Source organism: Carassius auratus, chromosome 46 (assembly GCF_003368295.1).
Source record: "Carassius auratus strain Wakin chromosome 46, ASM336829v1, whole genome shotgun sequence".
Taxonomy (NCBI): domain Eukaryota; kingdom Metazoa; phylum Chordata; class Actinopteri; order Cypriniformes; family Cyprinidae; genus Carassius; species Carassius auratus.
The window spans coordinates 13,187,000-13,204,596 of NC_039288.1; the positions used below are offsets into that span (position 1 = coordinate 13,187,000).

Here is a 17,597-nt window from a genome sequence, read left to right on the forward strand (position 1 = left end):
GCGTTATAGGAAACACAGCGAACAACACTCTTTCCCAGAGATGCGTAGAACAATTGTAGTGTCTTTTGTTTAACTTTAATATTCACATCATACACAAGTCCATATCGATATTTGATTCATTGATATATTAATTCAAAAATAGCCAAATTCCGTGACGTTCTGCTTTATACAGCCAGTTCCATTTGTGACTGGATTCCACGATTCTATCCATGTCGCTTCACAAACACAGACGGGGTGAATTTATGAATGAAAGTATAAAAGTTCAGACACAAAACGTGTCGGTTACCTATGGTAACCCTGGTTCCCTGAAGGAGGGAATGGAGACGCCACGTCAGTGACCGATGAATATGGGATGTCGCTTAGAGTCTAAACTAAACGAGCCAATGCACATTGGCATGCAATTATTGCATCCAGCTGCCACTGATCACTGCATGAGTATAAGAAGGCAGCGGGTGCAATGCATTCCAATTTTTCACTGAGGAGCCGAGCCGGGGACCCGGCAGCTCAGCGTGGGTACAGCAACCATGGTGACGGGACGTGGCGTCTCCGTTCCCCCCTTCAGGGAACAAGGGTTACCATACGTAACCGAGACGTTCCCTTTCAGTCAGTCATTCTCGACGCCACGTCGGTGACCGATGAATATTGGAATCCCTATCAAAGTGCCATGGGTGCTGCCCCTTCCAGTGCCCTGTGCGAGCTGCCTGCGTCCCTATTAGGTGTAGGCCGGGGCTCAGAACAAGTTGCTCCACTCTCCGTTGTCAAAGCACTACCTCACTGAGTGAGATTGGATAACGCTGGGAAAACGTACCCGGTCCGCTTGGAACTGGGACGCTGCTGAAGCCCCACACTATACACTATACCGTGGACTATACACATCCGAGTACCGCTTAGGTCTCAATATGGAACCCACCCTTCCATGGTTCTCACGGATACATCATGAAGGCCCCCAGCTCTACAAATATCTGTCAGCGAGGCACCACAAGCCGGCTACCAGGAGGATGCAACACTTCTAGTTGAGTGAGCTCGCAACCTGAACTGGCAGGGCACATCCTGAGCCTGATAAGCCAGGGTTATGGCATCCACAATCCAGTGGGCCATCCTCTGCCTTGAGACGGCACTCCCCTTCTGCCGCCCTCCGTAACAGACAAAGAGCTGGTCTGAGGTCCTGAAGCTTTGTGTCCGGTCTACGTAGCACCTTAATGCTCGGACGGGACAAAGCAAAGCCAGGGTTGGGTCTGCCTCCTCCAGGGGCAGCGCTTACAGTTTCACCACTTGGTCTTTGAAGGGTGTAGTGGGCACGTAGCCAGGCCGGGGCCTCAGGATTACCTGGGAGTCAGCCAGCTGAAACTCTAGGCACGAATCGTCGACCAAAAATGCATACAGGTCCCCTACCCTCTGGATGGAGGCCAGTGCAAGCAGGAGCAGAGTTTTAAATGGAAGAAACTTTAGCTCAACTGAATGCAAAAGCTCGAATGGGCCCTATTGTAGTGATTTAAGCACTAGAGACAGGTCCCAAGAGGGTATACAGGGGGGCCGGGATGGATTTAACCTCCTGGCCCCTCTAAGGAACCTGACGATGAGGTCATGCTTACCCAAAGACTTCCCATTTGCAGGGTCATGGTACGCAGCAATAGCAGCAACCTGGACTTTGAGGGTGGAGGGAGACAGCCTTCGCTCCAGCCCTTGCTGCAGAAAGGAGAGCACGACCGAAATCGGGCATCTTCAGGGGTCTTCTCGGCGAGAAGAACATCACTCGACGTACAGGTTCCACTTCAAGGCGTAAGCGTGTCTCTTAGGCGGTTCTCTTGCCGAAGTGATGGTGCTCGCTACCTAGGGGTAGGTCACCCAGAACCTCCGCGTCCCGTCCAGGGACCCGACATGGAGTTTTCAAAGGTCTGGATGTGGGTGCCAAATGGTGCCCCATCTCTGAGTCAGTAGATCCTTCGTCAGAAAAATTGGTCAAGGAGGGGCTGTCACAAGGAGCACTGGTTCGGGGAACCAGATCCACATGGGCCTCTGGAGAAGCAAACAGGTCTACCTGAGCGGCTCTGAACCGCCTCCAAATCAGCTGGACTGTCACGGGATGGAGTCACCATTCTCCCAGGTGCATTGCTCGAGACAGCTCGTTGGCTGTATGACTGAGCAGGCCTGGAATGTGAACGGGACAAAGTTACCTTAGAACCTTCTGACTCCAAAGGAGGAGGTGGACCAGCAAGCGTACAAGTGGGACCAGCGGAACCACAGCCGTACCCGCAATGGCCCTTACGAAAATTAACCATGGTTTTACTACAAATAAAACCAAAAAACCATGGTTTCTGTAGTTAAACCATGGTAACCACAAATTAACCATGGTTTTGCTATATTAACCATAGTTTAACCATGGTATTTGTAGTAAATCTGTGGTTTTACAAATGGCAGTCAATACGCCAAAAAACCATGGGTTACTACAGTTTTACTATAATAAAACCATGGTTATTTTTCGTAAGGGGGGGCAGCAAGGTGGAACACAGACACCCAACTCGGGCGGCTTGTGAGCAGGCCGGAGTGTGGTGCGAGTGTGGGGTGCAGGTCTCACCTGGTTCCACAGGTTGGCAGAGGATGCGTGAGTAGGGCCTTTGTTAACGCTCTCGAACCGCCCGCTGCTGCCATCTAGTGAAGGAGGAGGATGAGTGAGGTCCGGTGCTTAGCTTTCCGCAACTCTCCATGCCCTCTTGGGACCCAGAGAGGGAGAAAACTGCTCTCCTGTCAAGATTTCCAGATTCTCCGCCTGGACATCATGGACGGCCGGCAGCGAGCTCGCCCTCCCCGGCAACTCACTCCAGCCCTCCACCTTCGGTACGTGACCATTCAGCGACAGGTGTCCTTTATGTGAAAGATAAATCTTGTCTGTGCGTGACCATCCAGTGATCGGTGATCGGCAAAAGATTTTATGGTCTGTCCCTTGTAGGGCGGGGTTTCCCCACCAGCTGCGGCATCGGATTGGATTTGCTTAGATAAATAGGATCCCCCTCAGATTTCTGAGGAAAGCAGAAAAAGAGCTGTGAAAAATACATAGACATAGACTTCTTATACTCACCTACAACCCCCGGGAAGTGAAAATACGGACAGCGTGCGAGAAAAATGAATCGAACGAAGATAAGGTTACTTCATATTATAATACGAGTTTCCGTACCCTCAAAAATAATCTGTTGAGTGTATAAACAGTAAAATACAGTAAAAATACTGAACAGTAAGTATCAACGTGCTTTTTATATTTGCAGTGTTGTATGTGTGTGTGTGTGTGTGGTATATTTTACACAATGTTTGAGGGGTGTTTGCGTGTGTTTGAGTGCCGTGAAGTGCTGAGTATGTAATTTTGGTGTTGTATGCTTTTTGACTTGCATGTGTAAGTTTTACAATGTTCTGTGGCATTAAAAATGCATTACAATTTGTATCGATTGCTAACCCACAATTCATGAGACAGTTCACCATTTTTTCACATTTATAAACACAACCTCAAAACTACTCACCAGCTTGTGCAAACTTAAAACTTCCAAGTCAAAATCAAACAGTTTAGTCAAAAACATGTTCTTTTTGTCAGACTCAAACTTTGGCCGCCGATGATACACAAACCTGAAGTTCAAGGTTTCAAAACACTGTTACAAAGACCTCCTTTGGGGAAATAGGAATCCTTTTGCTAGTCAGTGACTTACAGTATAGGACATAAATAGAAGGATGCAGATACAGTAAAATACAACAATAAACTTTAAGAAAAGTTACTTTCAGTACACTAGTGTAAAGTGATCTTACAGTAAATGAAAAGCACTACGTTAAAAGGGCTAGAAGAGAAAAGGCCGAAGGACAAACAACTGAAGGAAAACACACATTGGGGGAATACTGCCAGTTAAATATATTGTTTTAAATAAAGAATATAATATGGATAGTAAAGATACTTTTAATATAAAATATATAAAATAGAATTACAGCTTAGATGTAAAGGTGGTCATTTTAATATAGATTATTTTTGCTTTTAAATTTGGAAAAGCTAAACAGAGGCCCTGCAAAATGTCTTTTCTGCTCTGTGTCTGAAAGTATCATAGATATGTGTAAGGTTTACGACCATAGCAAAGCACAGTTCTCAGATTACATCTTTAGGATGCATGGGTCGGCAGAGCCATCTGTCCTGAACCATCTTTAATGGCTGAATACAATCGAGGGTCTTTCTCTGAAAGAATTTGTGAACATCAGATGTAGTGGGGGTACTGATTATTTAAACATTACATTAATGTTAGCTTTGAAGTAATGTACCCCACTTACTGAGATCATATGGTCTGGAACTCCACCCTTGCTGTAAGGGGTTTGTGAAGCACCCCCTCAGTTTCACTTACCGGAGAACACCGTTACGAGGTCCTGTGAGATTTTGTTTATGATTTTGGGGATATTTCATTCAGGTTTGGACATCTCTTATCAGTCTAAAAAATGTAAGGGATATTTTTTAATTTATACTTATCATCAGAAATGTTTATTTTATATAGTATGCTATATATATCACAAATATATTATCAAATTTTTGGTATTAAAATAAGATAATTTTTATTTTTTTAAAGAAGAGAATTGTGTGTTTTATAAGTTCGATTAATTTTTTTTAATGAATGAATTGCTTTAGTAGCATGATGTCATTATATAATTATTTATTTCCATATTTATTTTCTTTAACCCCTGGAGTCTGAGTGGGTTTTGGGGGAATCTGGATCATTTTGACATCCCCCTACGTTGGTGTTTTTTCTTTATCTTAAAACTTATTAATGGCTAAAGTCTGAATATACATAAAATATGTGGGCTGCATGAATATACATGTCTGTAATTTTGAAAAGGCAGCGTCTATGACCAGTTTATGTTTAAAATACGTTTAAAATGTGTTTGTATATGTCGAATAAGCATATGTTGAATACATGATTCAAATGTATGATAAATGATTTGCTTTGGTTTAGTAACATGCAGGGACGTCGTTAGGCCTATTTTAGGAGGGCTGAAGCCACCCCAAAGTGTTCCTAAGCCTCCCAAAATGATAATAAGAAAAACAGTCAATAACAATTCGATTTATCAATAACTTTCTCCTCATTCATATTTAGACACAACAAATTATATATATATATCCAGCTACAAAAAATAGGCGAAAAGTCGGAAGTTGGACGAAAGTACAAAGAGTTGTTGTGCTATCAAGATGATGCACCGCACTGTCTCGTTATACTGGTGTGAACTGGCAGCTTTCAGAGCGTAGCAGACCGGAGCACTGCTAGTAACTGGAGGATTCATCACGTGTCATCGTTAGTTTGGTCTCGCTATGCAACCTCCCGCACAGTGTTGCCAACTTAGTGACTTTTCAGACCCCCAAAGCGACTTCCTTGGACAAACATTATTTAGTCTCTGAGACTCTTCAGTACTGCCACACGAGCGCGAGCTCTCTCTCTCTCCCAGCGTGCACACGCCTCTCACTCTGCATCTGCTCTGGTCAGCGAGCACAGAGAGGAGCAGCACTTTCAGTAAAATTTTCTGGACTATAAGTCGCACTTTTTCTCATAGTTTGGCTGGTCCTGTGACTTATAGTCAGGTGCGACTTATTTATCAAAATTAAATTGACAAGAACCAAGAGAAATGAACCAAAAGAAAACATTACCGTCTACAGCCGCGAGAGGGTGCTCTATGCTGCTCAGTGCTCCTGTAGTCTACACTGAAAACATAGAGCGCCCTCTCGCGGCTGGAGACGGTAATGTTTTCTCTTGGTTCTTGGTTCTAAATAAATGCGACTCCAGTGCGACTTAAATATGATTTTTTCCTCATCATGACGTTTTTTTGGACTGATGCGACTTATACTCAGGTAACAGTTACAACTTATAGTCCTAAAAATATAAAATATAAATATAAGCATTTGTTGGCAGGTCTAGTCACTACGCACAGCCTAAACTAAATTATTTCATTATATTTATTATATATGCTAGCTATATTCTAACTAGGGCTGAGACGATTATGATTGTGATTAATCGCATCCAAAATAAAAGTTTGTATTTAATTAATAAATGTGTGTGCCTACTCTCACTGTGTATAATTCTTTTATATATATAAATACACACACACATGCTTGTATGTGAGTGCAAAGATTGTTTCACACTCATAATGTCTCTTTTTAACTTATGTTTATGTGTATGTCTGCTTGTTTATATTATTTATCAGAATACAAATTTGTATAGTGGCATAGATATTATACTGATATTGTTGTTTATGATTACATTTATTGAGTAGTCAATTCAAATCATTTAAAAACTAAATTTAATTAAAAATATATGTGCATGCAGAATTTTATTCTGTGGTGGTATGTGTACAGTAAAAAATAAATAATTATACAGCTTTTGAAAAAGATCACTTATACTACGTGATCTTTAGAATGGTTACCATGTTGGTAGGTTTGGGGGTGGGGGTGATACAGTAATCATTAATATGATGTGAATATGAATATAAAAGGTTCTAAATGTAGAAAATGTGTTTTGTTAATGTGAATTGAATTGAATTGAATTGTGTCAATGTATTTTCATTTAAAATAAGAAAATAAGACTTGGAGACGAATTAATGTGTACACATACATGAGAGGAAGTGAGAGAGAGGGGGTGCAGAAAGAGACATGAATGCAACATAATACCCGCGCCACGTGGTTCACAGATGCATTTCGATATGAGAGGGGATTTCCATTTCATTATTAGGATTTTTATTTAAAACTTTTATTATACAGCTTCTTTATTGATTGTTTTATTTCCATTTAATTATTAGGATTTTATTTAAAACTTTTATTATACAGTTTTATTTCCATTTAATTATTAGGATTTTTATTTAAAACTTTCATTTTATCACTGTGAAACTATTTATACACAACAGATTATTTTTGAGGGTATGCACACTTGTTTTATAATATGAGGTAACATTATCTTCGTTCTTGATTCATTTTTCTTACACGCTGTCCGTATTTAAACTGAGACACAAATTATTGTTTTATGGCTTTCTCAGTGCCAGAGTCAGTCTTTCGATCATCTCTTCGTCCAATTCCTTCTCTGGGGTTTTAGATGAGTATAAGAAGTCCATGTCTATGTATTATTCATAGCTCTTTTTCTGATTTTCTCAGAAATCTGAAGGGGATCCTATTTATCTAAGCGAATCCAATCCGATGCTGATACAAACAGATGTCATAGCAACACCTGTGACCATTAAAAGGTCATAGGTCAAGGTCAGGTGGGGAGGAGGGAGTGGGGAAGGGTTCAAGTACAAAAGATCAAGGTCAAAAGGTCAAGGACGAGTTGGAAGGGGTCAAGGACAAAATAGCAAGGTCAAAAGGTCAAGGTCATGTGGGGGAGGGGCCAAAGGTCAAAGCCATCAATCAAATTTCAACAGCTCGTGCAGACTACATACTACTGATGAAGTGTACCTGAAACCAATTTTTTTTTTTTTTTTTTTTTTTGGATTTTGTAGTTCTAAGAGTACACTTTACACTCTTCAACCCCTAAAAAATATAAGTGATGAAAAAAAGTGATGAGACATCCAAAGTGAACACACACACCGTGAACACCCGGAGCAGTGGGCAGCCATTTATGTTGCAGCACCTGGGTAGCAGTTGGGGGTTCAGTGCCTTGCTCAAGGGCACCTCAGTCATGTTATCGACTTAACTCCCCCCACCTACAATTTCTGATGGCCCGATACTCGCAACCACATATGTTGCTGCCTAAATTGTTTTCAGTATTTTAGAATAAAAAGTGTCAGTGAATTTTTTATTCACACTTTGACAAACATATTTGTCCTGTAAATGTTGAATGTCTTAAATTTGTTTTTATTTTATTTTTTACTTCTAGAACCCAGATTTGACAGCACTGCACAACCATCTGAGGCCTACCTGTTTACTCTGATACTACTACAACTAACTTGCTTTGTAAGTCTCAATGTTACACATATTTGAGAAGCACATAATTGTTTCATTTGTATTTGGTGGTATATTATTAAGATATTTATATAAAGATTAATGATTATATTCCTAGTTCACCCATAAATAAAATTCTGAACCCTGAAAAATGAAAAATCTTCTAAACCCGGTGTCTTTTGATATCGTTGTTTAAGGCAGTATTGCAAATAACAGAATCTACCTCAACCATTTGCTTTCAGACTGTCATACGGTATGTTTGAATGACCCCAGTGCCATACAAAAACACTTATCGGTTCATTCAAAGTGTGAAATGTGTTGAATGAAACATTGTTTTCATTAATTTATAATGGATGTTTAAAGTACTTAAGTTATTGGAGTAGCACTTGTTTTTTTTTTAAGAGAATCAGTTTGCGTGTTTTAGCAAGTAAATTAGAATGCCTTTTAAGTAAATACAACTAAGAAATTCCAAGTTGCAGGAAATGTTAAATTATTTAGCTCAACTTAAATGTGTTGTTTGACATAAAAACATAGTAAATTGAACTTTATAATTAATTTCTTGAAAATAGTCATTCTGAGTTACCAGAACTGACTTCATACATCCTTTTGTGCCCTTGAGCAAGGCATCGAACCCCCAACTGCTCCCCGGGCGCCGCAGCATAAATGGCTGCCCACTGCTCCGGGTGTGTGCTCACAGTGTGTGTGTGTGTGTTCACTGCTCTGTGTGTATGCATTTCGGATGGGTTAAATGCAGAGCACAAATTCTGAGTATGGGTCACTTCACTTTTAAAATTTAAAATAATTACAACATGGCTAAAAGGCATAAAGATAATTTTAAAAAATATATATAAAATTATTTGTTGGCAAATTTCACTTCATTTGATTTGATGATTGGAATCTCAAACAATGTCTTTCAATACAAAAACATTGTTCAAACAAGTGTGAAAAATCTAACTAAAAGAGGAATGAGAGCCTGTACTTTGTTCTGCTTTCGATGATGTAACAAATCTTGTTCTTGCTGCAAACTGAGTTTTTATTCTCACATTTAAAAAAAAATGTCACCATTATACAAAAATACAAAAAAACTATTCAATATTTTATAATATTAAAAGTATAATTTGATAATTTGTCTCATTTGATACTGTTTATTCTATTTCTAGGTCTTCCATTTAACAATGGGTGACGAAAGAACAACAACAATATTCAAACAGGAACAGCCTCAAAGTTGGTGTTGTTGGCCAAGTTGGTGTTGTTGGCCAAGTTGGTGTTGTTGGCCAAGTTGGTGTTGTTGGCCAAGTTGGTGTTATTGGCCAAGTTGGTGTTGTTGGCCAAGTTGGTGTTTTTGGCCAAGTTGTTGTTCTTGGCCAAGTTGGTGTTGTAGCAAGCAACAGGTGACATACAGAATTCCAGCTCTTCTCTATATCAGTGAAAATAAAACCTACCTTGCCTTTGCTGAAAAAACGGAAAACACCAAGTGACACAGATGCAGACAAGCTGGTGATGAGAAGAGGATGGAAGGAAGACAAGAAAAACATAAAGGTATAGACATGTTTAACCAAAATCATAGGATACTATTACTTACTATTTTCTTACAACTTCACTATTTTATAAATTATTTTCCCAGTCTTGCATTCATTAGTTAATAGAAGGCATTAACACTGTCATGATGTCATCAATTTATTTCAGTGGGACAGTGGGCATCAGGTGCTCTCTTCAGCTTGTCTACCAAACCACCGCAGCATGAATCCATGTCCAGTCTATGAGAGAGAATCTAAGACCATCTTTCTGTTTTTCATTTGTGTTCCTTATGGGGTCTCTGAAGCTAGTCAAATTGAAGCAAAAAAGAACCAGGCACGGCTTTGTTACATAACCAGTCAGGATAACGGCAATATCTGGAGTGATATTACAGAACTGAAAGATGTGATCAGTGAACATGAGAAAAACTGGGCCACCTTTGCTGTTGGACCAGGACATGGTATTCAAATGAAGGACGGAAGACTGATTATCCCAGCACATGCTTATCGGTACACAGGCAAACCTGATTGCACATCATGTTGTTGCTTATCGTTTTGCTGTTTCACTCCTTATGCCTTAGCATTCTACAGTGATGATCAAGGAATCACATGGAAGGTGGGGAACCAAATGGATGTTGAGTCGTGTGAGTGTCAGATGGCTGAGATCATTGACGAGAACGGTATGAGTACTCTGTACTGCAATGCCCGAACCAGCCTTGGCTACAGAACAGAGGCGCTGAGCAACAACTCTGGAGAGAATTTTAGCACAGTTTTATTCCCAAGCAAGCTGATAGAGACCGGAAAGGGATGCCAAGGGAGTGTGTTGAGTTTTCTAGAACAGAGTAGTCCTCCAAAGACATGGTTGCTCTATTCTCATCCATTCAATCCAAAAAACAGAGTAGATCTTGGTCTCTACTTGAATAAAACCCCAGTGGATTCCTCAGGGTGGCCAGATGCACCTATAATGAAATTGCATCAGGGTCCCAGTGGGTATGCAGATCTGGTAGAGCATGAACCTGGACGCTTTGCTTGTCTCATGGAGTGTGGAAATGAACATGAGAATGAAGAAATAGCCTTTTTGCTGTTCGAACTCCCTGTGAAAAAGCTGTAAAAGTGTTCATTTTATAGTAGTGGTAGTACCTGCAAATGAATACAATACATCTAATCACAACAAATCCATATTTTCTCTGTTTTTGTAGCTGAAAACTGCTTCTATAAATACTGATTTGGAAAATGGGATTTATATGGAACCAAACAAATGCATTATATATACACATAATTAGAATAATAGTCATTATCAGATATTTATAAGTTATAAGTATATAATTATTGAACAGATCTAACGATTACACATTCAATTTATACAATAGACAATCTGATGAATATATGGATTTATATCTCTGATTTGCTTTCGATGCATTTGCGGCAGAGATATTTAAATAAACTTTCAAATAACATGAACATGGTGTTTCCTTATTTCAAAAAGTTATAAATATCTCATATTGATATTCTGCTGTGCAGAACTTATTGCTTTGTTTAAGATTTTGTTCCCCATAAAAAGGCAGTTAGATTCAGTGTTAATTTCGTTGACTAAATATTTTCGTCATTATTTTCGTCACGAATATATTTTTGCTGACGAAAACGAAACGAAAACTAAAATAGAAGGCACTGATGGAGACTAAAACTATGACTAAATTGATTGACATTATCGTCAACGAATAAAGGACGAGACGAAAATAGACTGTGACGAAAATAAAATCAGCAGACGGGAGAGATTTGAGGAATGAGCAAAAGAACCGGCAAAACAGAACAGACTGCATGAGAGAAGAGAACCAATCAGAGCCTGACTTATTGAGACGTGAAGCGAAGGTTTTCAGTTTTTATGAGCTCCCGGGAAGTCGGCATTCGAAGAGGTGATAGGGACTTTAAGCAACAGCCTCTGTTGGAACGGCAACGCCATTCTGGCGTTGTATTGCGCCTGCGCGAATTTAACTGCTACTTTGTGACGTTCTAATTTAACGGTCTACTACGGGAGAACAGCTGATTTGCCAGAGTCGCTACAACGTGAGAGGTTAGGTAAATAAATGTTATATTTTTAGACTTATTTACATCATACAATATTAAAAACTCCTCTTCTGACAAAAGATTGTCATTTAACGCCAAAAGCAATCCTTCTCTTGCTTTTTTAAATTATATATTTTTTGGATCTCAATAAATGAATTAATGCTGCTTTGCGCTGTTCTGTTTTACCGTTGCTTAGTGACTTTTACGTTCTTGGCTACAGCGGTGTGACGGCAAACTTCCGGTCGATGTAGCCGTTCCATTCGCAGCTGTTGCTTAAAGTCCCTACTGTCTAAAAGAGTGACAAAATGTCCACAGCTCACTTCACGTTTGACGACGAACAAAACAAAACAAAGTGTAAAGCACGCAGAGCGCTCATTCGTGGCAAGAACACAACCAATTTGAAAAGACATTTACAGACGAGCCACCCGGACATTTTCTGAAATGTAATTTTACAACGATGTTCTTTTGTTTATTGAGCTAAGCAGTGCGTAGATGTTGTAGCATTAAATATTACGAACTGAAAAGTACTGTAAAATAGCCCCTTCTTCAAATTAGATGCGAGCACAATACTAATACGTAATATCATGATAAATACATTTGATTAATACTAATGTTTAGTATATTTTATAATGTTCTACTTGTTGACAATATCACAAATATTTCTATATTAGTCATGTGAAACATGAATGTTCACATCCTATCATTATACATACAAATCTAGCAATATTGTAGTATTTAAAACATACAATATTGCTAGACAAATTAATACCTTATAAAATCTTGTTACTTTTTTTTATCCACCTAGCTGCCAACTTATTAAATATTTACTTTAAATGTATGCACTTATTATTCAGCACAGCTGTAAGCTTTAAGGTCCTGGACTTAACTTTATTTTTCTTTTATTGATGGTCAATTGGCAGCTAGTTATTGTTTACATTATCATGACAGTGTTTGTTGCTGCATAAAAGCTTTTGAATCGAAATAAAGACACAGTTGTGTTGAAATAAAGTTGAATTTGTGTTTTATATATTTTGGTTAAGTTTGTTTCCTATACCAGCTGTAAAAAAATGTCTAGTAAATCTGTTATTGATTTTAGTCTTATTTTAGTCGACTAAAATACCAAGCAATTTTAGTCGACTAAAATACCAAGCAATTTTAGTCGACTAAAATAAGACTAAAATTAAAACAAATCAGATGACTAAAACTTGACTAAAACTAAAAAGAATTATAGTCAAAAGACTAAGACTAAAACTAAATTAATATTTCGTGTCAAAATTAACACTGGTTAGATTAGAGTCTTGCTGTACTAAAATCAAGCATTTTAAACTGTATGCATGTGTAGAAAACACTAGCATTCAAAAACATCTGTTTCTCATGAGATACGTGCTGTACCATGTCCAAAGGTCAGTGAAAAACCTTTCCCACCCAAAGGAAGTATCTGATGATAACATTCCTTGGAGTCCTGCCTGGAATACAGAGGCTTCACAATTCTGTCTGCCCGTAACAATAGTACTGTGTACAGTATGTTTCACTTAACAAGCCATAGCCCTACCTACTTTACTCCTATCTGAACTACTGCCTTCTATACTACTATCACTAACTCTTTTGTTTCTCCATACCTCCATTTAGTTAAGTCCATATCTTCATTCCCTCTCTCACTGTTACCATCACTACTTCCTTCCTGCAGATCAGCTTGTTGCCACTCCAGGTGTAGAAGTTAACAGGCACCAAGGATCTTAGTTATTTCTGCTATTAGAATTTGTGGCATATTTGGGCGAATTAAAGGCTTTTTTTTACTGTTAATGGTCTAGTTGTACCTAAACTTTATTAAAACATTGTATTAATAAATATACAGAGTTTGTGCTTTTTAATGTATACCACTGTCTTGTCTTCAGAATTAAACATTTTTAAAAACGTATGATAAAGTGCAATTTCCAATGTTTATTTCAAACAATATTTAAGTTGAGCTAACTACTTTAACATTTCCTGCTACTTGGAATTTCTTGGTTGCATTTACTTACACAGCAATCTAATTTACTTTCTAAATCATGCAAACTGATTGTCTTAAAAAAAAAAAAACAAACAACAACAAAAAAAAAAACATCAAACATCCATTATAAAGGGACAGTGTAACACTTCACAAATCAAATTTCATACAATATGGTGCAAATGCAAAAATGACACCAAACATTATTTTTACAATTTTTTTTACAGGTACTTCACATTTTATGTCCTTTTTTAAATTTTACTTTTGCTAAATTTTGACTTTAGAAAGATCATTTGAATGAATAAATCTAATCTATTTGTATTTTTCCATTTCTTTTCTTTTTTTTATCTTACAGTTTGCGCTATGGGCTGTACCAAATGTAATAATAAATAATATATGTACATTTTGCATGTTCAGAAGAAGTAAGCTGCTCTGTCTTGCGGAAACACAAAGAGGTTTTGTACTGTAACTAAATTGCTCAGTGCAAAGAAAGAGAAGTAATAAGAACATGGTATTTCTGTTTGTTTGGTTTTTTTTTTATGTGTGTCTAATAGACAAGTTCTTTGAAAAACATCTGAAACTTGTCTACTCTTCATGCTCTATTAACTATGGTTTCACTAATATTTAAAATATATAACATGGGGGGGGGGGTAGTGAATTGGAGGCCCCAGGCAAATATAGGATTGGGGCCCTATACATTTACATTTATTCATTTAGCAGACACTTTTATTATTTCATTTTTAGACCATGGAATATGAATTGATTTACCATTGAGATACAAGTTTTAACAAAAAAAAAACTAAATAAATAATAAAATGATAAACCTCACAACTGAACCTTTAAATCTTTTTTAAAAAAAGCGATTAATTGGAAGTATAAATTATGTAATTTAAAACGGATTTATGTGAGTGAATTTTAGCATTGGTCTGAACAAAAACTGCAGACTGGATTATAGAAAATGCACATTCATTCTCTGCCAGTAGGAGGTGTTTTTGGAATGTCAGAAATATAGAGGTTTCTCAGGTAATGAAAAAAGAGTGGAAAAATATAGCCTATATTGACGAGGAAAATCCACCGATGAATTGCCAGCATAAGCCTACATTTTATTTTAGTAATTTTAACTTAAGGCTGTCAATCAATTACAATATATAATCGCAATTTATTGCATGATTATCATGAGTTAACTTGTGAATAATCGCAACAGCCCTTCTAAGGACCAGACTGCATAGCTGAATGACATGAATGCTCCTTCATCATTCTTCTTTGGTCTTAAAAAAAATCCAAGGTAACAGAAGAGGTTCCATCAGTTGTAAATACCAAGTGGCTGTGTGGTAAAAGATCAACAGGGAAATTCAATCTTATGCTCTTTCTTTTTATGAAGATTTATATAATTCGAAATTATGTGATGATACAGTAAATACTGAACTTATATATAACCTATCCAAATTAACAGAAGAAGAATGTAATGAGTTGGATAGGCCTTTGACTTTTGGAGAGATTTCACAAGCTGTTCAGGAAATGTGTTCTGGGAAGTCACAGGGAAGTCAAGAAATATATGGCATCAGTCATTCATATGGACCAAACATTTTGATAATCTGTTTTTGATGAGGTATGTGATTACAGTGGCAAAAATGCACAATTTGGATATTGGGTTTCTTTCTTGTATTTCATAGTACATTTATTGTATTAGATCCTCTTAAGGATTTACTTTCTGGAGTTCAAAAAGTATTTGTTAATTTTTATTTTTGGAATGGCTGCCATTGGCTTCCTCTGGGTATCCTTTATCTTCCTGTGGAAGAGGGAGGACAAGGACTAATACATCTGAAATCTAAAGTGTTGGCAATGAGGTTACAAACATTACAAAAACTTCTGTATAGTCCAGATCCTGTGTCTTGGGGTGGGTTTGCATTATATATACTCAAGAATTTGGAGGATTTGGTCTTGATAAACAGTTGTTCTTAATGCAAAAGACCTTGGTGGAGAATGTTCATCCTTCACCTTTCAGTTTTTACCTTTCAATCTTTCCCTCAGACTTTAATTTCCTTTATTAATGTAAGACTGGAGCCGGACCATCTGGACTGAGGGACGACTTCTCTCTAAGAAAACAAAGAACTTTCCTGATAATTAACATTTGAACACTCTCTTGAATACCCTCCATCATAAGTTACAGTGCCATCGAAGATGCACCACACCTAGTAGTTCACACCTCACCATCACACTCCCTCCACTTAAGGCGGGCGTACATGGTGCGAATTCGGATGGTCGGAAGATCGTATGTACACGCACACGGCACAAGTGAGTTTATCTGAAAATCGTACGGACGAGATGATATACGACACGATTTTTACAACCTGCGAATTCTAGAAGCAATCGCACGAAGTTGATAGATGCCTTCGACTTGAAGCACCGCTGCACACACACAAGGATCACTGTATGAAATTAAGTACCGCGAGAGCGATAAGACAGCACACATATCCAATGCATTCGAATTGCTCTCGCGGTACTTTGATGTCATACAGGTTATCATTCTTTGCAGCGCTGCTTCAAGTGGAACGCACCTAATATAACTGCTCTCCCTCTCTCATAACTGCATATAAAATATTGATACGAGCCGTGACTGTTTCCTACACGTGCAGGTTATTTTTCATCAATAGGAAACCGGGACGTTTGGTTACCCTGTGTGTGTGTTCTTGTATATGGTTTATAAATATCTAAAATAGGTATTACAATGTAAACATGGTTTGTGAGGACAATTCCTGTGCCCTCGTAAACCAAATGGCTTTAAAAAATACTATACGGTGTTAATAGAAATTTTAAACATGCATTTTCCGTGATGGATTGAGGTAGTGTATGGGGATATACATTATAGAATACCGTTACGTCTATGGAGAGTCCCTGTAAATTACATATGCGTGTGTGTGTGTGTGTGTGTGAGAGAGAGAGAGAGAGAGAGAGAGAGAACTAAAATGGCATTGGAATACGTTGCTAGGAACATCATACAGCGCTTGCTGTTCCTGTCAGACTTCAGCGAGTTTATCCTCCTGGCGCTGCCATCTTCGTCTTTCTTCTTCTGTGGTTTTCCTAGTTTGTGATTGGTCAACTTCAGATAAATCAACAAATCGGCTCGTTCAACTGCACAAATGGCACAAATTCAAACCGATAGCTCACAAAAATGTTTAAAAATGATCGGGAGGTCGGGAAGTGCTCGTAAGCTACTCTGCTTAATTCATCGCAAATGATACGAGCCGCGACCATACGAGAATACGCAATTTCCACACGATTGAAAAAAAACGCATGCGAACTCGTATGACAGCAAAAATCGCACCGTGTATGCCCGCCTTTAGTTTCCCTCAGAATTGCCAATAGTATAATATTCTGCATTAATGCAAGTGATATTTACAGTCATGTTTGGTGTCATTTGAATTGTCTCAGGGCGACTGGTACAATGTTCTCAACCTTAGAAAAGTAGATTAAAAGATAATACAGATCCTAAGAGTAAAGAGATATTTTGATTACTGTAATGGGAGTGCCCTTTTCCAGGGTCTTCCATGTAAATTACCCTCTGTTCCCATTGAGGTGTAAACTACCCTGGTCTTGGACCTGACCTAATCAAATTCCAATTGTAAGTTTCTGTCTTCATCTCGGGGGATGTTTGCCTTTGTCTGAGGTATTTAAAGGATTGCAGCAAAAAGATCAGGGCGATTCTGTAGCCAGAAAGCCAGTAGTGTGGTGTGTCTCTTCACTTCATACTATGTATTTTGTATTTATAGGTCAGGCATGCATATTTTACTTTGATTAATCTTTGACAATTTGATGTTTTCTAATTCTATGATTTGATATGTTTCAATTGGATATGTAATTGGCAGAACACATATTTACCTGACTGATAATAAATTGTTACATTGGATTTTATTCTGTTTTACTCTGTAATTATTGACTCTAGTAGATTACGTTGTATCCTTGTTAGCAACATGAGCACCCCAATTAACAAGTTGATATAAATGTAGGAGTTAACTACAATAATTGTCAGAAGAGTACTAATTAAAAAGTGACGTGAATTTGTTCTCTTCATTTAACCCATCCGAAGTGCACACAC

General features: G+C 38.2%; 1 protein-coding gene across 1 annotated transcript; it reads left to right on the top strand.

Annotated features, from left to right (window-relative positions):
- The first annotated feature begins 9,281 nt into the window (after positions 1–9,281).
- LOC113064259 (sialidase-3-like) lies at positions 9,282–10,814 on the top strand. The gene is made up of 2 exons (XM_026234925.1): positions 9,282–9,475; positions 9,623–10,814. Exons 1-2 carry the CDS (start codon positions 9,437–9,439, stop codon positions 10,559–10,561), a joined length of 978 nt encoding a protein of 325 aa, XP_026090710.1. The 5' UTR covers positions 9,282–9,436; the 3' UTR covers positions 10,562–10,814.
- The last annotated feature ends 6,783 nt before the right edge of the window (positions 10,815–17,597 follow it).

Coding starts and splice junctions, on each gene's coding strand:
- LOC113064259 (XM_026234925.1), top strand. CDS start 9,437: ATGAGAAGAGGATGGAAGGAAGACAAGAAAAACATAAAG. Junction 9,476..9,622: donor AAGACAAGAAAAACATAAAG/GTATAGACATGT, acceptor AATTTATTTCAG/TGGGACAGTGGGCATCAGGT.